The 21181-nt window shown below is 38.2% G+C and overlaps 3 protein-coding genes across 3 annotated transcripts in view; 2 read left to right on the top strand and 1 right to left on the bottom strand.

Moving 5' to 3' along the window:
- The window catches only part of LOC113675506 (NKAP-like protein), a 45251-nt gene that overhangs the window by 8815 nt on the left and 15255 nt on the right, over positions 1-21181 (bottom strand). The gene's annotated exons all lie outside the window — the stretch shown is intronic.
- On the top strand, positions 32-3738 carry LOC113675499 (ankyrin repeat domain-containing protein 46-like). The gene is made up of 3 exons (XM_089208925.1): positions 32-449; positions 1102-1308; positions 2290-3738. The coding sequence occupies exons 1-3, from the start codon at positions 243-245 to the stop codon at positions 2428-2430; spliced, it is 555 nt and encodes a 184-aa protein (XP_089065051.1). The 5' UTR covers positions 32-242; the 3' UTR covers positions 2431-3738.
- LOC149043848 (uncharacterized) lies at positions 6384-18827 on the top strand. The gene is made up of 9 exons (XM_089208917.1): positions 6384-7124; positions 8540-8590; positions 8986-9360; positions 11876-12130; positions 12650-12754; positions 13272-13364; positions 16653-16853; positions 17745-17822; positions 18539-18827. Exons 1-9 carry the CDS (start codon positions 6530-6532, stop codon positions 18703-18705), a joined length of 1920 nt encoding a protein of 639 aa, XP_089065043.1. The 5' UTR covers positions 6384-6529; the 3' UTR covers positions 18706-18827.

Raw genomic sequence — 21181 nt, 5'->3', positions numbered from 1 at the left:
CATGTGGCTAGGTCCTGTTGCGTGATACAAATCTTCTTCGCAACCTTATGAGTCACTATCCATGTTACTTTACACAAAGTAGGAGGCAAGACAACATGGCGATCCATGTGAAGTAGTTGGCTAAAAGCGAACGAAGAACGTAATTTATCGTTTATACGATCTAATTTGAGGCAGCGGAGTCTTTTTTAAATCTAATTTAAAACATTTCAGTCGTAAATATGTCTTAATTTATCCTCTTAACCATGGAAGATCTCTGTAATCATGTCAACCGCGCAGGAAAATGTGGTTGTTCATCAACATCATCAACTTATGCTCAGTCTCTCTCTGAAATGGACTTTGAGAGAGGAATATGGCAAGCTGCGCTGGATGGTGATGTAAACAGAGTTAGGAAATTGTTGGACAAGGGAACAGACCCTAATTCAAGGGATGGCTCGGGATATACAGCTCTGGTAAATCGTATCCTTAAAGCGCCGATCAATTCTAAGCTTCAATGTCCCTCCCCTCCCCTCCTCCCCTTTCGGGGAAACCCACGAGCATCCAACTGTCGTCAGTGTGCAGAGATGAGTAGATTCCACGCCATAATAATAATATTAAAAAATGATGTTATTTTCGGTCATTGGCTATTGACGAATCCCAACCCCAACTCCATGGAGGGTGTCTCATGAATGTAGCTCTCACAATGTTTCCTATTTGCCTGTCCCCTGCAACTGCACCTGCCTAATCTAGTTGTGAAATAAAAGTTTAGAAATGATCCCCACAGGTGAGCTGCAATGAAAGAAAGGAAAAAGGCTGAAGAAACTGCCACCTACTTACCTTGCACTACTTGGCTGTTTCTGCCAATTCAGCCAGGAAGCTAAGTGTCAGAAGCAAAGCAAATTTTGAAGTGTTCTTCATTTCCATGAAGGAAAGTTTGAGAAACATGGGTCACTTATACTGTTTAAAACTTTCTGGTTGTTCTGGGTGTCTTTAAAGGAAATCATAACAGTATTTTTTTTCACTCAAACCAAAGTCATTGTACCTTGAAAACAGATAAGAGTTTGGCAAAGAATTATTCATGTGATTTATGGGTTATTTATCTATGTCTGTTTTCCTTCTTCACAGCATTATGCCAGCCGCAGTGGCCATGAAGAGGTCTGTCAGTTGCTCCTGGAACAAGGTGCAGATGTGAATGCTCAGACAAAGTCGGGCAAAGTATCATCACTACACAGAGCAGCATACTCTGGTCACATGTCAGTGGTGAACCTGCTTATCAAATATGGTGCTGATCTAAGACTTTGTGATAGTGATGGACAAATCCCTTTGCACAAGGTGACAATGAAACTGTTGTGGTTTGATTTAATTTAAAAGTGAGTTTCAACATTTAGGTACAGTTGCTCAGATTTCAAGTGTGCTGGGCAGTCAAAGAGGATGTGATGTAATCCTTGGCTAAAGAGAGCGAGTCAATCTCCAAAATTTCCTGAGTACTCATACTGAAAAAAAATTGTAACGTAGCAAAGAATATTCCGACTCCCATAGGAAGTTGCCTGCTGGCTCAGGTTGGAGAGCACTGGACTTCCCTGCAGAGGGTTGAGGGTTTGAGCCCCAGACCAAACCAACATTCAGGTTCTTAATAAAAACAGCTGAGGAGAAAGTGCTGCCTTTGCTCTGACAACTGCAAATGGTTGGATGTTCTAGTCTTCTTGGATAAGGACAATAGAGTATTCAGGGCACCTGCAAAAATTTCCCTCCAATGTAAACTACTCAATGCACTCTGGCTGTAGTCACCTTTAAAGTGTTTTAAAACATATTTGAGCACTTATGATGGAGAATGCATGATAAAAATGCATCATCATCATCAGCATTATTCCTATCAGGCCTCAATTCTATAATACAGCCTCTTTATCATCAAAAGCATGCTTAACATCTTCTTACTCTACCTCCTCAAACAGCAAAGGACCCACACTCCCAGGTGCATTCCTTGGGACATGCACTCCCTCTTAATGTCTTCAAGATAGCATAGAGACATTGGCAACTAACAACATTTAAAAGGGGAGAAGGAGGAAGGAATATCTAAAACGTTTTTAGGAAGAAGTGTCCCAACTTATTATGTTTGGGAGTGTAGGTTGTATTTTAGAATCAACTTCATAGTACCTAAACTTGCCTTGCTCTCTATACTGTACATGGTCTATTAAAGATTTGTGATAAGTAGGACTTCACTTTCTATTGAATTAAACAAAATAGCTGGTTAGGGAATCAAATGCTTGATGTATGAGCTTACAGTACTATGTCTTCCTTTTTCTTAAATTTCAGGCTGTTGAGAAGTTGCAAAAAGAAGTTGTAAGATTGTTTGTTGAGTTGGATTCCAGTCTTGTAAAAGTGAAAGATAAAAATGGAAGATTACCTTCTGACCTGGTATCCTCGAAAGAACTTGCCATGTTAAATATGCTGTAGCTACAAGAAACAAACTTATACTGGTACCCAACTTGTTCTTAATTAGGTGTAGTCCATTCTCAAGATTTGGAACTGCTTTTTCATGTTGGTTTTCAATAAGTTTCTTTCCATTTTTTAGGATAATAGACTGCAGGTAGTCCCTGCTTTTCAGCAAATTCATTCGTGCAGTTAAAAAACCAAATTTCCTGATGCATGGCACAGAGCTCTTGGAGTGACATGCACAAAAGTAGGACTTTTATTTGTTTGCCTTTCTTCCAGAGTTCCACTCTGCATGCTAAAATCATTTTTTTTCCTCGTTTTTCTTGGCTTCTGCAATGGACTTCGCCTAAAAGGAGAGATTGCTCATTGTCTATTGCGATGAGTGTAACCATATATTGTATGCACCTTTTACAATGGTATTGTAAAGAATGTTTTGTAAGGGCTTTATACCTGTATATGCTTTCATGATACTGTGACCACCAGACAGGATGTGGTTGCCTTGTTACGGTCAAGTCGCCGACGGTTAACTCGCCAACGTAGAGGATTGAGTAGCAACATTGGCGAGTTGGTCTTCAATCCAGCACAACTTGTTAGAAGTTAAACATATAGAAAAGTAAAATATCTTCAGTAAAAAAACATTTTTTTCTTCCAACAAAGTTTATTAGGATCTCATGGCGAATAAAGCAAGGTAAACATCGACAATAACTATAAAAGCTTCAAACGCGAACGAGTTATTGAGTGGCAACAACACTGTAAAGACTCGCCATGTCAATAGGTCAGATTTAAAAAAAAAATTGGCTTTCTAGACAAGATCTTTAGTAAAAAATTTTTATTTTCAACAAATTTTATAGGGATCTAAAGGCGAATAAAGCAAGTTGAACATCGCCAATGACCAAATAAGCTTTAGATGCGAACGAGTTGTTGTGTGACAACAATACTGTAAAGACTCATCATATCAATTGGTCAGATTTTTTAAAAAGAACTTGGGTTTCTAGACAAGATCTCTACTCGATTTTATACATCGGCGAGTTGGTGTTGGCGAGTTGAACTGTCGGCATCTTGACTGGATACCGTCCAGCAACAAGAAGAGCAATTAAAGATAAATTTGTGCCAATGAGGGTTTGAACCTGTCCTGAGTAGAGTAAATGTTAATCAGTTTTATAGAATCATATTTTTAATAACACAAAATATTTCAAAACATTCTAATTGCAAAAGAATCATGACAGGTAGAAATCATGTTAAGCAGGATTTTGGTACCAAAATAAAGGGTGTGGTTCTTCATAGAATGGGATCAGGGTTTGGAATCTTGTAATTAAAAATCAATCAGTTTATAATCTGAGAATTTTATTAATGAATCTTTATACGTCCCAATTGACATCTCTTCTAGACAAAGATTGGGTGAGAAATATTCTTTATTGGGTAAAAGCTCTTAACAAACTCTTCCATTCATCTTTATCTTTTACTCATTTCATTTTTATGACTGAAGACAGAATTTTATAACTTTAGCTCTTGGTGACAGAATTCTAATGACACTGCTGGAGAGATTTGTGCCGTGAAATTATACTTAAACAGCCTACTTCTACAGTAATGTGTTGAAAGCTGAGGAAGATGTATCACTGCAAAGTCTCAAAATTTTACGGATGTTCGTTTAGTAACCCTTTGATGTTTTAATCCTTTGCATCTCCACATTAAGATGTACTTTCTCCATACTGCTCCTTGTATATTTTTAAGACACTGGCAAGGAAAATTTGTGTGGCAATTTTGAACTTCTTTAGTTTTGATAATTTTCTTTATTCTTATGACCTTCATGGTTGATTCAGTAGTGTTGCTACAAAGAGAAATCAGATTTTAGTCACTCTGAGGAGTTGTAGGTGTAGGTTGTAGGTGTAAATGAGAATGAATTATTTAGAGTGACAGAAAACTGTCACAGACATCTGCCGTTTCCAAATTAGAACTTTGTGTGCGCTGCTTAACTAGCCTGCAAAGCAGGCGTAATTTTGGGAAGTCAGTGCTCAGTATTTTTTCGGTGAAATTATAGCGCAAGCTGCCATTGTTTGACTTTTATAGCAGCAGAAGACTAGGGAGAGAGAGAAACTTGTACTAGGGAATTAAGTAACGGTCAAAAGGAAGGAGAGGGGAGGGGGTGGGGAAATAGAAATTACTTCTTTTCACCTTTCCCTGCTCCTACTCCTACCCTTAACTTCTACTCTAACTCCAAATCAAACACGGCCGGTTGCGTAAATCTCGCCCTAAATAGGAGCCGGCGCTGCAGTTTATTGTTTAAAGGATCGTTAAACACTTTATGGTTGTCACTGTAATCTGCATGGTCCAGTTGAGATTCCGGTAGAAGATAATTTCGGCTACCGGAGAACTTCCTACGATCAAAAATGGTGCTGAACGGAAAATTAAAATATTCTTTTTGCCCGTGTTTGCTTCCTTCAACGATTCTTCGTAATACAAAACATTTTCATCAGTTTTATGAACAGTTGCTTCACCAATGGAGGCTTGTTTGCTGAACTCAACAGTGAATAGGGAACTTCCCCCCCAGTTGTTCAAGTCTCTATTAACCCTTTAACCCCTAAGAGTGACTGGCACCTGATTTCTCCAGACAATGTCACCCCTGAATCAAACGTTAAGGTCATGAGAATAAAGGAAATGATCACTTACTAAAGAAGCCAATGATTGTTAGAAAATTATCCTCGTCAGATCCTCAGGAAATGTTTAGAGAACAGCATGGAAAGAAGAAAATGCCACACCAATGTTAGGGAGTAAAAGGTCAATAATGATAAAATCATAACATGACCCGCAAGAAACGTGCAAGGTTTATAAAACAGCGAAAATTTTAGAGAAACTGCTTTGATTTATGAAATCTAAAGCAGTCCTAACTCGCCAACAATGGGATTTCGCTTTTGTTGACGAAACATCCTTTTTCATTGACCTCGTGACAGTTGGTTCGATGGATTTCGATTGACTGATCCCTTTCACTTCAAATAATGTGAAAGTGTCAATTGCCCCGATTAGTAGCCAAAGAAAACAAGCCAATCAAGCTCTTCATCTCAAAAGGACACACCTCCATGAAAACGCAGCTGAGAATGGAAAAAAGAAAGAATCTTACGGCCAGCACTGGACTTATTTGCTAAATCTAAAGTGATTGAGGTCGCTGGTGATGGTTTTTTATCTCTTCAACGTTTATCTCTCCGAACTTTGCCGTTTTAACAATTTTACCGAGTTACTTGTCAGAAGAATTTATGGATTTCAACTAATTGATCCATTTCAGTGGAAACGTTGCGATCAGCATCTTAACAATCGATCAAACAGTTTATTATTAACAAAAGAGATGTTTTAAGTTTACAAAACTGGTTTCCACATTACTCATGTTATCTTCAGTACGTTGCAAATGCTCGTGTGACAATTTGAATTAGACTTACAAAATTTAACAATTGGTTCATACGTCAGCGTGCGTCCATCGAGATATGAAGCACGCGGGAAGTTTGGAGAGCACGAAAGATGCGTAAGAGTTGCTCGAGGCGTAGCCGAGAGCAACTCTAGCTTCTTGAGTGCTCTCCAAACCTCCCAAGTGCTTCATATCTCGATGAACGCACAGCTGACGTATGAACCAATTGGTTTATAACATTTTCAACTCGATGGAAAATTTTTTCTCTCGAGGGATTTGTTTGCTGACAATGAAAATGAGCGTGCACGATAGGAATATGAAGTACGCTCGCGCAATTGAATTTGTTTATACAAATTTACTTGCTATGTTATAAACGTATTTGTATGTGACGACGCGACGGCGATAGTTCATATTTTAATCTATACAGTGTCAACGGGCAAGTAAATGTGAACAAGTACAAATTGATCAAAGAAAAAGAAAAAATCAAAAACAAAAGAAATTTAAAACAATGTTTTCAGGATTCGAAACAAATGCAAAGATTTAGACCCTGCCTTAAGTTGTAACCAAACCCGTTGAAGATTGTGTGACTACCGAATCAATTTACAAAATTTATCTTGAAGGCAGCAGCGAAACTCGATTCAATTCTGTTGACGAGCAAAGCGCGTCTTGATTCTTGATGATCACTTGTTTTCGCTAAGGTAATCTCGTTCCAACCTACCAACAGCGATGTCTGTTGTCGAGTACCTTCGACTATTGGATCAGTGTAGCAAGGAAATCGTTTGGCAATCTGAACGTGAATGGTTAAAACGTATTTACGGCCGTTTTATTCCTGATGGCTCGGCAGACGATATCACAGACGTTATTACGTTACTTAACAAGCTGGAGGAGAAGAATCTTTTAGGGATTGATCGTCTTAAAGTACTGAAAGAACTACTAAAGGGGATAAGAAAGTGGGATCTTCTTCGAATATTGGAGCGATTCGAAATGAAGAGAAAGGAGTACAGACAGTTACTGGAGCAGATAAGTCATGCACTCGAAGAGTCCAATGAACTGCGACGACTCATTTTAATCTGCAGACGAAAAAATCTGGTCGCTCATGAAAGAGAAGAACACATCAAAAATGTCGATGCATTATTCGCAGAGTTAGAACAACAGCACGAGTTGGGGATAGAAGACCTCGGTATCCTGAAAACCATAGCAACCGAGATGGAGAAACCAGATTTGTGCAGACTAGTGGAGGAGTTTGAGAAGAAAAGAAAACAGGAAGAAGATGCTGAGAGGGAAAGGATAAAGTGGGAGGACAACAAGCGAAGAGCAGGCGGTAAGGGACAGCTTCCAATTGAATTATTTAGTCTCGAAATAGTTTTTGAGCTCTTCGACCAAATGTTGGTCCTTGAAATCGAACACCGTCGATCGAATTTTAGGATCTTGAGCGTTACGTTCCTTGTTAGACTTCAGGTCAAGGTCTGTTCAACCGATTGTCCTGAGAGTGTTGAGAGCTGTAAAATAAGTAACATACTAGACTTTATTGTAAATACGAGTAAGAAGTCACTTTCACTTGCCCAGATGGAAACCAAGTTAAGTCGCTAGTAATGCCTATGTTGCTATTTGCGAGGCGAGTGTTTTCCTGCTCGATATTCCTGACATTTTACAAAGGTTATTTGCTTTGTTTTAAGTTCACAGAGTGTGTAGACGTGCGAACATTTTTTATTTAGTTATTTTTTATTTTATCACAATTAGCACTTTCTTGAGGAAACCGATAGGGTGCTGGTTAGACATGTTTAGGCAATATGGCAGGAGAAGAAACTTTATTTCGTTCCCAGTGCCTCCTCTTTGTTCTTCTAGAAAACGGCGAGACGCTGGCAAGAGAGGGTTGCTCCAGATAGCAGGAAATTTTGACACCTTCTGTGCCTATAAATACAAAAATTTACTGGTCAACGCGGCATGAGACTCCGACGAGTAAAAAATGCTTGAAATTTGTCCTTCACTACGTTTCACTGATACTGTACCACTTTAGAATTAAAATGTTCTGTTAATCATACTCATAAGACATATCAACATTTAACATTAACATCCACCTTCCAAAAAACCGAAGGGGATAAGGTATGAATTTCTGGCGTTTAATGAACCTGCATGGTTGATTTACCATACTTGAATTGTTATTTATTAGAATTTACAAGAAAATTGCGAGGATTTGCGTTGAAACTTCTGAAAAATGTTACGATTTAAAGCAAAATCTCTATTGAACAACACTTGGGATATATTAATTCTTTGAATACCAGTTATTTTCTCACAGAATTGTCCCCTCGCCGCGAAGCCTCACTCGATTTCAGAAAGATCGCTTTGTTATTTCTCAGCCGTAATTCGCATTACGTTTGGGAACGAAATATCGTTAACTCCAAAGCTAATTTCGTTGCTTGGAAGGTGTTAATTCTCATCGTTTTTGGAAAAAGTCTTGTTTAGCGTATGTACATTTCGTTTTGAGCGCCAAAAGGTATATCTCAATCGGGATGGAACAGAAAAACAATGTTGAAAGGGTTGAAACCTCGTGGTTAAACTCGACTGGAATTTGCAGCATGAATTTGCAAGTGAAACTGCACACGTCATGATGTACATAGTACAGCCGTGAGGACGTAAGGATCTTTTTGCTTGGTTGCTATGTAAGAATTAGGTTAGACTTGTGCCCATGGAATATTATAATTGTTTATTCAGTGATTGATTTATTTCTCATTCCAGCTGGAGCCGCCCTTGTTCTTTCTGGAATAGTTGGGAGAAGATTAATAGGAGGTAGGACAGTATTAATTAATCTTGTTGAGAAGCAGAGCCTCATCATGTGGAACCTTAAACCCGAGACAATAAAACCCGCTCACACAGAGCAAGACCTGTAGAATACCTTACGTTTATGGTCCATCCACTTCTCTTTATTCACGAGCCTCTTTGTCGTCTCTCTCAGTAACGTATAACTTTCGAAAATAGCAATCCACTCTAATCTAGTCTTTGCTAGGCTCTCAGTTACTGGAGATAAGCAAAGAAGCGGGAAAGCGAATTACGCGAGAAGTCTGTGAAGGAGTGCTCTCCTTAGCCAACTCTTCCCAAACGTTTGTTTCTTTGCCTAGCTCCGCTTTTTCGGTCGACTCCACAAGCGGCTGATGTAAACCCTGTGATTTCTACATTTTTTACAGCTGTTACACCTCACTGTACTTTCCACAATCTTGTTGGTGGTACCGTGGTCGTCACTACATTGATGGTCCTTCGCAAGAGTCGCAACATGGAAGAATTTACCAATGCTTTCAAAGAAGCTGTTCTTCCATTGGGAAATTTCTTGCGTGCAATTGGTGAAGGATCGATCCGATTTACGATTCAAGCAGAAAATATTTTCGCTCTTGACGCACTATGGCAAAGTTATCAGGATGAAACACTACAGACAAATTTACAAGAGTTTCTTGTTACTGAGGAAATAGAGCAGCTGACAGGTGGTGAAGTGAGATTGACTGTGTACATCGACGAAGATGAATACAGGAATGCCAGGTTGGATTTGATGATATCAGGAATAGAAGGTAATTACACCAGAAATAGTCCCGCCATTGTGCATGACTCCTTGTGCGAGATGAATTAGAAACGTCTCTTGTTGTATCTTATAACGGTACGAATCATGGCATCTAGAAGATGTGATTTAAAAATTAAAGTTGTTGTATTACGATCTATCTAATATTTTCCTCGTATACGATTTATTGAAACACATCACGAGACTGTAAATAAACCAGCTCGTACATAACCATCCAGTTCTATACTGTAGCTGATGTTTCTTGATTTAATCTTACCTTTCGTGAGATAACAGTATTCGATTGAAATTGTATTCAATTTTGGCGCGAATGAAGAGGCAGATTTGCTTGTTGACAAAGGACAAATATACGGTTACATCTTTAGCCAAGTAGGGTTGGGGAAGTTACCAGGTGAGCTTTAAGAATAACTGTGTTTTCATTAAGTTTTTTCCGCCCTTCTCCAAGACGTACATTATTGTGTACGGGTTGATTATATCTACATGAGCTAGAATTCCTTTGTTCTTTTGGAGGAGAATCGATTTTAATACTTCTAAATTATTTGATAGGCGCTCTTTGTTTGCAAACGTACTTCCTTATCGCTAACATAAATTGTTTTAAGTCCAGATATTTGGGTTTGCAAAAAGATCCATGGTGCAATAACTGAAATTGTAGACTTGGTATATTTCATCTTTTTCAGCCTGATCTGTCGCGTGGGTTTAAAGAATACCTGTGAATCGCAACATCACTTTTTGTGTTTCTTTGGTCGACCGACAGATTGAGCTAGGAAAGAGTAGTTGCTTATAATCGATCAAAATGTCCAACGGGTTGTTCTTTCTCTTCACGTAGCAACAGCCTCTCGATTTATTATCCAAATGACAACCGCAATTCCTCCGCGAAAAGAGCACTGTGATATAAAAATCGTTGACTTCAAACGAGTCGATATTTCTGTTTCTAAAACTCATTCGAAAAGTAACTTTGAGTTGTGCTCAAAAATGCAATTTTCAGACAACTTAAGAGCAAATGTGGCCAAAATCGAACTTTTTCAAAATATAAAGGCAACAGCCAAAAAATCAATTCGGCTCATATGCTCAAGTTAGGTAGGCCTTAGAGAGAAACAAACTTCCTTTGGTTGAATATCTCTTTGTTTTCGGGAAAATCGATAATAACTGAGTTCCGCAAAAATCCCGCCTATGAAGCTCAAAATTTCAGGCGAATCTCGGAGCGTCGCGGGAAGAAGAGGTATAAATATAAATATAAATCTGTGGGACGTCGGCTAGTTAAAATATTTCAGTGAAAGTTGTGGTTTTGACCTTTATACAGCTTTTTTATACACTTTGCTCTAATGCACATCTGCAGTAATGAGCTATGCCCTTTGCAGATCTTTCGCTTTATCCACCTTAAACAATAATTAAAAAAATACCATGATTCATTTAATCTTGAGACTTTTAATTATGATCGGGGTTTAGATGATTGTTTGCTCCTGTTTCGCATATTTAAAACTTGACCTAAGTTCCCGAAGCCACATGTTTTACAGTCCAATGTACTTTTTTTTGAAGAGTTATCGATTTCAGTAGACCTCATTTTATCCGACGTAAAAGTTTAATTAAATCGCGCTGAATCATTTCCCAAATAAATCCTTTGAAGATCGAAAAGAACTACACTTTGCCTTCCAAAAGCCAGATTTTCAGCTAATTATTCTGTGTGGCACATAGGTACATAACGGGTTACTTTTAACCTATTTTTTATGTAGTCAGAAGTTGGTTGGATAAATTCAATTCCCTTGTGTAAATAAATCGTCAAGGATTGCTCAAATTGCCGACAAAATATATTTTGGGTTTATTTAGAACCACTATCATGACCAGCTCCCAGTTGGCTTGTTAGCTCAGTTGGTAGAGCGCTGCACCGGTATCGCAGAGGTCATGGGTTCAAATCCCGTACAGGCCTGAAATTTTTTTCAGGCCTTATTTTCACTACTGCCTAAGTAGTGCACATCACTGCGAGGATCACTTTCATTCATGTCTTTATCCGCAGTTCAAATATATGACTTTCATATATTCTTAACCGTAAAATATATTTTGATGCTGTTTTTTAAGATTTGGTACTTTTTATCGGTCCAGATAGTTTTTCAATTTGTGACGCAACGCTCCGAGATTCGCCTGAAATTTTGAGCTTCAAAAGCGGCATTTTGGTGGAATTCAGTTATCATCAATTTTCTCGAAAATAAACGATATTCAGCCAAAAGAAGTATGCTGTGGCTTATTTCCCATTGAGACTTACTAAACTTTGAAATATGAGCGAAATTAATTTTTCAGCTGTGGCCACCAAATGTTTGACCATTGGTGACATTCGTTCTAAAGTTTCACTTACCTTTTGGGTTATTTGTCACTCGGATATATATGATTTATTTCCGAGAGCTTGATGATCATCCAAGTGAGGAAGAATGCTCAATGTCTCAATTCTCTTTTGCAAATAATGTGGAACCCACCGCTTCATTCAACATTGTATTGCTTTTTTTGACTATAAATTTTAGAGATGAAACTTGAAGAGGAAAGAGGATTAAAAGAACGGGCAAGTTCTGATTCAGACCTTCTGAAAGAACGAAACATGACCACAGCCAATACAAGAGATCCTTTTCCAGAGAGGGAGTTTTTACCATTTGACAGAAAACTGCGTGTAGAAGAATATTTGGAAAATCTTCAGGAGACCTCCAGCGAATTCACACTACCGAGTGATAGCGGAGTTGGGACTTTGAGTAGTGCCACTTCTGAATATGGATTTGACAAAGGTGAAAGTGATTATTAGTCTCCACTGAATGATAATTCTTAATAGAATAGGTATGAGTTGCCGAGAAATATGGCTTGATTCTCGCTGAGTTCTTATCATTGAATGTCTTTCCCTCTCGGCTACGCGAGTCAATTGTAATGTAACCATAGATGTTGATGTCAGAAACCTTACTTTCGTGTTAATAGTCTTGTCGGTTACTCGGGAAAACGCCAGAATCGTTACAGAACCGGCCTTTTTACTTTGATGATAGTTGGGTGTAAAGACTGTCTCGAGAAAATGTAGCTCAGGTATGAAAGTACATCCTCCAACACTCACTCGAACACTAAGGAAAAAAGACGCATGTGGCGCATGAGGAATCGAGTCTCAGATATTTGAATTCCGGGGCTCAGATCCACCACTGAGACTCTGCGTTGAGTTTGGCCATGAAGTGGTTGGAAACTTAGATTTCTTATATTTCTTTATCGATTTCTTTGCCGAGTTCAAAACTCATCATCTTCTTATTCTGTTCATAAATCCTCAGGAGACAGACTTGAAAAGCTCGAACAGGTTGAAGGGTTAATCAAAGATGTCAGTGAGAATTGGGACAACATTCAGGAAGCATACAGAGATGCATACCCGTCCGAAGGTTATATGATCAATTGATTATTTTCAACGAATTAATCATACTTTTAATTAGTTGATAAGATGATTGACTTTTAAAGCTGTTACTATCACGGACAATACAAGTTTTCTTTTGAAAAAAATACACACGAACAAAGGGCTATCTAGATGAGGGTTTAATACTGGTTTAATATTCTTGTGCAATGGAAATTTAGCGCCTCTTCTTTCTGTTGGATTTCGCCTGGTGGTCATGTGTGGCTGTGGGTTAAAGTTAGTTCATAAAAACTGCGAGGCTTGTACAGGTTCTAATCGATGATGGTAGTGAGTTCCGAAAGACAGGAGCAGTATGAGTGAGGCACGATCCCCAAGCGTAAAGAAGTTGACTCTTGGAACGAACAAAAGACGAATAGAAGAGCATAGTTAGCAGCTGATGACAATAGATCTTTAATATAGGGTGGACTGCGACTGTTTCACGAATTGGAGACCATTCTGTTTGATATGAATTTGAGACTCAGAAATATTACATCCTCAATTTTTTCCAGGACGTAAATATCGTAGCATAGGGAAAGAATTGGAAACGATCAGAATGACTCTAGGAACCTGGAGAAAGGTGGAAAAAGAGTGGATGATTGCAGGTCAGTCTCATTAAAATCGAATGGTTGACTCTAGAACTGTCACCATTAGTTAATTTAGGGATGGTACTTTATTATGACAGAGTGGCTATGGGTTATACTATGTACTCATCGATTCATTGGGCGAAACTGACCGTGAGCCAAATATTTACCCTTTCAGCTTGATCAAACTTAAACAGTAAGCATTTTATCATATGACCACCAAGTGTTGAAAATTTCAAAACTTTCGTTTCAACTTAAAAATGACGTACTTGGGTTCAAAAGAAGGGCGAACTGGACGACTGATATCAAGATTTTACTGTAAATACTTTTTTCTGATGAGTAAGAGCAAGAAACTCATAATTCACTGAGAAGCGCAACTCATTTCCTCATTTGTTTTACTTCAAGTTGAAGTTCACAATTTTAAACCGCGTTGTTGGAAAATACAAAATAGCCGTGTGAGTAGCGGGCCGGACGGTTTTTCCAGACCGACTTTCATTATGGTTTTCTTTGGGATTGCGCGCGTGAGGCCGTCATGTGATAATTCTACGTGTTACGTAGCCCGTGGGCAAGACGAAGCGATTCCTGGCTGGCCGAGCGGACATAACAGGTCTATTTTACCCGCCTGTGATTTCTCACTTTAATCCCGCCCTAGTAAAAAAAAAATTGGGAGCTTGTGTAGCTTTCTAATTTATTTTAATCAACGTTTTTGACGTTTACCCATCAACAGTGTAAACCTATTAAATCAGCTGTTTTTTTCCAATTTGTCAAGTAATATCCAGCACTCAAAAAAAAAAACGATTTATTCTTGATTCTCATTGAAGTCGGCGAGATCTTTTTGCTATACAATAAAGAAATCCTTTATTGGCCAAACAGTCAAAGCGCCCTCATTTGGAATTTGTTTTTTAATCAGTATTGGCGTGACCCTTAGCATGTTTATTCTTACTCAGTGGCCTCCACATTCCATATACGTTATATTGTTCAGCTGAAAGATCAAGTTATCGGTCAAGATGAGTGGATATAAGTCTCGTTCATTGGCTGCGGTCCATAAAACGCACAAAAAAAAAAAAAGAAAGGAAAATCGGCCAATATCCAGCCATCTTGACCTTAAAGTGGTCAATAACGCGTATGGAATATGAATGAGAATGAGTTAGAATAAACCTGCTAAAAATCATGGCATTACTAAAGCTCTTGCAAATTAGGACACTCTTTATGAATGATATTTTACAGTACGTATCGCTGTATATTTATTTGCCTTTGGATCTGAACAAACACAGACATGGTGCAGAATGGCCGGACATGTTTAGTATTCATACTTCATTAGCAAGCATTAACATAACAGCAACGCGATGGAGCGCAAAATTTGAAAGCCAATAATCAACATTTTAAAGGAAATGGCGCAAGAAAAAAACGAACAACTAACTTTAATTTTCATTCTAAATGGGTCTCAGTTGGAAAAGTCAACGCTTGTAGGCTGCAAAATCAAGATGGAAGTACACTTATTTAATCGAGACGCTCACGAGAAGGACACGACTTCTAAAAATTATTGAAAATTTGTGTTAAAATGTGAATGATTTTGTAACCATTCTACCGTATATAACAATTCAAAACTGTTTAATTTCTATTTTGAATTTCTAGTTTCTGGTCCAACTTTTTATGAACTTGTAACTTTCAAAAGTTTCTTTATAAAGGAAATACAGATACTAAGCTTAAATATCAAGAATAGCGGAAAAGGATTTACTTGGAATTTGCGCTCGCTGTATTTCGTATCACATAATGAGCAGAAAATGAGCCATTTTGCTCATTAATATACATGTATTCAGCTTCTCTAAGTTCCTGAATCTTGTTTTAGCGCCGCCTTCGCCGCTCCCTTGGGTGTTCACTAATGGCTAAAATGTACTTTTCAGTCTGCCGGATTTCGTTGTGATCTCTGACGAACATTTACGATTGCAGCCGACTGTCAGAGTTGTAAGCTATCACCAGAGAGAGGAAATATGTTTGGGGCTCGGAGTGGTGATTCAATGTGCAGATAGATATTTGACGTTGTAACCAGCTTTGCTCATGTTCTGAGTAATCTTTCAAATCCTGCACGGTGGAAAGAGAAAGATGAGTGCTGGAGAATTTCACTCATGAGACAGCTGCCAAAGCCTTTTGGAATAACTAAAATAATGATAAATTTTTGAGCATCGGTGAACGCGTTTATCGTTGTTGGGTTTTAAACATCGATTTGAATGAAACATTTCAGTGCTCATCATTCGAAGAGAAAATGAACGTAAATCAGCGTGTTAGGCCGCTGAGAGCACGAACAGAACGGAAAAAAATTTTGCTCGCGCCTTGTGGCAAATAATGTAAAAGAATTCACATCAACATTTTACGCTTAAGGACTAATTGATATTTTTGTGGCTGTGTAAAAAGTCAAGCGCCGCTGCGAAAATTTGAGGTGCGGCCAAAACTATTTCAGCCACCAAATTTGTCTAGCACAGGATAAAAGGAAACAATGATAGAATAATATTTTTAAATGACAGTATTTTTGTCAAAAAACGAAAAAAACAAAACAACAACTACAATATTTACCAGTCAACTTTGAATATGAAGGTTTTTTTTATCTCCATTTAGGCCAGTCAGTCTGAATTAGCCAGCGGATGAATATGATTACAACCAAATTCTTATTTCGTATTTGGTATGGCTCAGACTTGCACTTTTTCAGAACTTGAAAGCTTACTGTATCGGCATAGCAGAATTAAGAATTTGTTCATGCTTAGCGTGCGTATATCGAGTTACAGATGCACGCGGGAAGTTTGGAGAGCACAAAAAATACGTAAGAGTAAATCGAGGCGCAGCCGAGAGCAACCCTAGCTTATTGAGTGCTCTCCAAACTTCCCAAGTGCATCCATAACTCGATATACGCACAGCTAAAAGCATGAGCAAATTCTTTTATAACAGAGCGACAATGAACAAAAAATGCTCACGTCACCTTATTTACGCACGGGCGTGCGTAAATAAAGATTTTGTTCATAGCGGCTCAAAAGGACTTATATAGGGCGAGCACGCGCGCTAAGTTATAACAGCCCCTTTTAAATTTCATTCATCCCTCTTCTGGCAGTTGATTCATTTAAACTTGCATTAGGCCTCTTAGAATCAGTCGGCCTTTTATTGGAATAAATCTACTGATTTAAAACACCTAAAACAGCAAACCCTAATTTGGGCAATTCGTGAGCAACCATCATATTTCTCTCAGATAGTTTGTTTTCAGTATCGTGGTTAATTATTCTGTATTCGTAAATCCTTTTTTTCTTTTTTGTTACATTGTAGAACCTATTTTGACATCGTCAAGCAGTGCTGAAGCTGTTATACAACAATTGAAAAACTCTCTACAGCTAGATCAAGGCTTTTTCAAAAATCCAACCAGAGAGGACAAAAGAGCTATCCGTGTCTTGGGAAGAAAAGCCAAAAATTTAAAACGATTCGACGTGTTTAGTTACTTAAAAGAGATCACACCACGAGGAACAACAGGTTTGTTGTTTAATATCATTTCCTCTAATCCTTCTCAATACTTATCAATTGATTTTTGAGCAATCATAACCATGATGCCTTGTGAACAAAATAGTCAGAAGGCCTTTAACATCAAACTCTTTTTAATCCGCGAAATTTAAGTAGGAAAGAATTTGCATAAAAAAGGAACACTTTGTTTGCAAGACATCTTTGGATATTGCATATGTCATGTTAAGTTGCAGAATAATGTCCTTGTCATTATTTGAATCTAAATTTGAATATAAGTTATCGAGTTACAACGTTATATTACGCAATATAGATTCGTAAACTACTTGAATAAAATACAACGGAAGTACGGAAGGCAAACGTGGTATTTTGAAGTAACCCAGGATAAACCAAAACAGAAAATACTTTCCGTTAAACTAATTTCGCACTAACTTGCTTTTAAAAGTTTTGAATTAAGAATAGGGGAACCATTTATAGAAAGGAAAATTCTTTTCCTGGCGTGGCCGTGACAGTTATCATGCAGCCTTCTGTTTCGAAGCAGTTGTAGAGCATGAAAGACAATCGAAATGTTTACAAAAAAATGACTGCGGGAAAACTGGGCTACCGATCTTCTCGCTAACTAGCTAAGAAAAAAGTATCAGTTGGGTTAATGATAAATGGTGTAATTATTCCGTTTCGCTCAACGAAAGCTGAAAAGAGAAAGTTAGTCGCGAAAAAACAACGAAGTTCAAAGTTCTTATCAACACAGCGAAAAAACGCGAGCGAGAGGCAATACACGTGAATAAATCTTAGTTGCGAATCATTTGACTCGTGTGGTCGAATCTTTATTACGATTCTATGTTTGTGTTTGAAGCCATTGAGTCAAAGTCAGTATTTATTCCTAAGGCGATTCTTCTTTTCTTTCAGGTCCTCGGTTACCTGAGAATATGCTCATCAAGGAGATGCCAAGACATAGAATAAATAGTCTTTCATTATATTTGAGTCGTAAGTAACCTTTTGTGAAATTGTCGTGAAATAAGAACCACTACAAGGAAATACATTTATTCAATGGCCTGTGGTATGTCCCAGGCTATCGACGTTCACGGTGATGACAACTTTTTTCGAATCCAGCCTGGATTAAGGTGACCCAATTTAAGACGTGGGTGCTTCCATCTGCGACCTAATGGTAACCAGCCGAGAGACACATTCCCTTTGTAGTCACTTTTATTGAACCAGTAAACTTGTGGAGTCACCCCGTATCATGTAATGGACCCCTTTGCACATTTTTTCAGTCTCATACTTTGTATTGCTTCTTTGTCTCTGTTCATCAGGAAAACAATAGTCGCAAGGCGTTTTAACAACACATAAAAAACTACATGTCACCAAAAAAATGATTAAATTTGGTCTTCTCGTTTAAATAAGAAATATTGAAACAGCAGAAAAACTTCTGTTTTCTCTAATGCGTCTGGAATAGTGTCTCTTCTTTTACAACTACTCTACCAAAGTAGGTTGAGTGCATCACATAGACCCATACTAGAAATAACACCATACTGCAGATATGTTATTCTTTTTCATTACACTGGTCCGTGAGGATATTCCTACTAGCAATTCATAAAGTAGGTCACTCATATAACTTGATGGTCTAGTGGGCGTTAAATTATAAACAAGTCATATTCCACGACGCACAATTAAGATGAATGTTTGTTTTCTCTATTCCAAAGTTCAGAGTATAGCGGAGAAACTGGATTTGAGACTAGAAATGATGAGAAGCCGAAAGGGCACTTTCGTACTGGATGCTCTCACCAACCGACACGACTTAAGAACAGTGGGTGAGCTGTATGACTTTTTATGTGAACGTGGGCTGCCTCACTGTGCCGATCTTATCTAAGAGAGAATTTTTCTGGAGACCGCGTGAAATCAAAAAAATGTGGCACATGCCTAGAAAAAGCCCTACCTTCATACTTCGCTCAAAGATACCTTAGGGTAAGTCTATAAACGTGGTATAATTTTTTTGTTCAGAACTGTTTTTATTTTCTAGAAAATCACCAAACACTATATCGAGCCCCAACCGCCATAACAGAGGCCGAAATGAAGCCGACCACTAGGGCAACAAAAACGTTATTCTTCAAAAGCGCAAAAGAAAGCAAGTCTTTCCGAATATTATCTTTTTGTATACGAGGTATTAACAAATGATTTGAATCTAATAACGGGATTATTGACATAACTATGAATTATTGGCGAATATTTGAAAATCGCCAAAATTTGATTGATTAAAAATTTCATTTTGGAGCAGTTTTTCAATAAAAATTTTTCCTACTCGGTATAACTCGGAATCACTTGAGATGAGCATTTCTGAAAATTGGAAACGATGTTCTTTTCAAGGATATAAAAATTAATTTGGGGCTCTTAATAACTGGGAAAAAATAGTCCGATCTATTTCGTGCAAATCGCAACGCCGCCGTGTAAACAACCGCAGATAATCCAATTATTCTTTTATTATCGAAGCCATAATTTCTGCAAAATCTTACCGCTTTGAGCTGTGCTTTATCAGAAACTCAATATGTTACCCTTACCTTCTGAAACCAGTGATTAAGGAGTGATGTTTCCATTATTTTTGTTTCAAATCGCCATGTTCACTTGAAAAGTGTTTACAACGTCCGGCTTGACCATTTACAATACTCGGAGCTGTTCATAAATCATCGCAAACCATCGCAACTCTTGACTTATTTCTGCTTCCATACAACTCCAGCATATACAAAAGTCTTTTTAGCACGATAAACCAAGATGCTTTGATTGCTTACAGTTTCAGTTAAGAAACGTTTGGCTCCTCAAATGGCACAACGATGTTCACCAACGAAGTCGTGTGTCATCACTCATGTTTGTCACGCAATCACGCTAAATGTGCACAGGACACCCAGACAGGCATTCGTCTGCAGACATCGCTGTACCGAGTGCAGGGCCAACTAATATTTATTTCTTAGTCAGTGTTATGTTTTAAACAAAAACCTGCGCGAATTCACTTAAAAAACGCTGTAGATCTCTTTTGAGTGTTTTGAATCAGTGCCATTCTGAAAAACTACTTTTTGACGTTTTCGTAAATTTAGTCACCCCCTGGTACTGACTATACATGCGTTGTTATCGACTCTATTTCCACGACTTCGCGCTTGCAAAGGTTCTATTTATCAATAGGCACTTTAAGCATGACGTTTAACGGCAAACGGCAAACCCAAGCTTGCCTTTCATTTTGTTACCTATTTATGGAATTCTTAAAAAAATCCTGCACAAAAAATAAAATAAAATAAAATAACATATTCACGACAAACACAAACCTACTTAATTCCGTGTACACACGCCTAGTGACAGACGACAGAAATTGAATTTTTGACGTTCGCGGGAAAAACAAAAGTCATGCGTAACCTCTTAAATGACGAACTTCCCAGTTAACTAAAACAACTGGAAGTTAATTGTCTAGTGCTCCGTGATCATATACATCACCTACGTGTCCCTAGTGGATCGATAAGGTCTACCATGACCTTCAGTGGCAGGCAGACAGGTTCCACGGTGAGGCGTTCTTTTCTAATGACACTGGAAAAATTCTACCGACTATGTAAACAGAACAACAGACTAACAATTTCGTGCTTTATCTAAGCACTTTGAACGTTAAACTTCACTAAAAACGTAAATCTTCGAGTCACAAAGTCGGCCGCTTGTATCAGGCCGCGAGACATTACGTGTTATTTGATATCGCCTGACTGTAGGTCATTACAATTACATTTTTTAAAGCTTTGGACTTACACAATCTCTGTTTTTTGTTTTTGTTGTTGTTGTTGTTTTTTTAATTTTCCTTACGATAGCGTGCTCATCAATTTAAACCTTTCGATTTTGTACCTTGATTGCTACGATGATAATGGCCATCGCTAGAAACGTGACAGTTTTCTCAACTCGAACTCGGATAAAGTTGTTTCCCGTCCCTTAATCAAACAATTAATCGGCCATTCTTTGAGATCCCGAATTCTCGACAAGACAGAGGCGGCGTACCCTCGGAGATTCAAGAAATCAGGAAGTTCCTCCATACCAGCTAACTGAATGGGTTTTATAAAGCAAAAAAAGGAAGAAAGAAAGAAAGGAAAAGAATACAGTGTCATATACTTTAGGTGTTTTCCTGGTCAATGAAACCAATATTCAAGCTACATGTAGTTCGTCACTGCTGACAGGTACAGCTAAAACAAAGGGCTTCGATATTGCTCACGTAAGGCTGCTTACGATGAACGGAGATATCGAGATACCGAAATATTGGAAGGCAACGTGAATATCGATGCCCGTGCTAAAATGAGATCGACTTCCGATTCAACATCATTCACGCC

This window comes from Pocillopora damicornis, chromosome 6, assembly GCF_964200805.1.
Source record: "Pocillopora damicornis chromosome 6, jaPocDami1.2, whole genome shotgun sequence".
NCBI classification, from domain to species: domain Eukaryota; kingdom Metazoa; phylum Cnidaria; class Anthozoa; order Scleractinia; family Pocilloporidae; genus Pocillopora; species Pocillopora damicornis.
Note: the sequence above shows the minus strand (reverse complement) of the source record. Positions and strands in the feature narration are given on the sequence as shown.

What these genes read in the sequence shown, in the direction of transcription:
- LOC113675499 (XM_089208925.1), top strand. Translation starts at nt 243, where the DNA reads ATGGAAGATCTCTGTAATCATGTCAACCGCGCAGGAAAATGTGGTTGT. An exon ending in GCTCGGGATATACAGCTCTG is followed by an intron (nt 450 to 1,101) that starts GTAAATCGTATC and finishes CCTTCTTCACAG; the next exon opens with CATTATGCCAGCCGCAGTGG. An exon ending in GACAAATCCCTTTGCACAAG is followed by an intron (nt 1,309 to 2,289) that starts GTGACAATGAAA and finishes CTTAAATTTCAG; the next exon opens with GCTGTTGAGAAGTTGCAAAA.
- LOC149043848 (XM_089208917.1), top strand. Translation starts at nt 6,530, where the DNA reads ATGTCTGTTGTCGAGTACCTTCGACTATTGGATCAGTGTAGCAAGGAA. An exon ending in AGATGCATACCCGTCCGAAG is followed by an intron (nt 12,755 to 13,271) that starts GTTATATGATCA and finishes AATTTTTTCCAG; the next exon opens with GACGTAAATATCGTAGCATA. An exon ending in TCTTTCATTATATTTGAGTC is followed by an intron (nt 17,823 to 18,538) that starts GTAAGTAACCTT and finishes TCTATTCCAAAG; the next exon opens with TTCAGAGTATAGCGGAGAAA.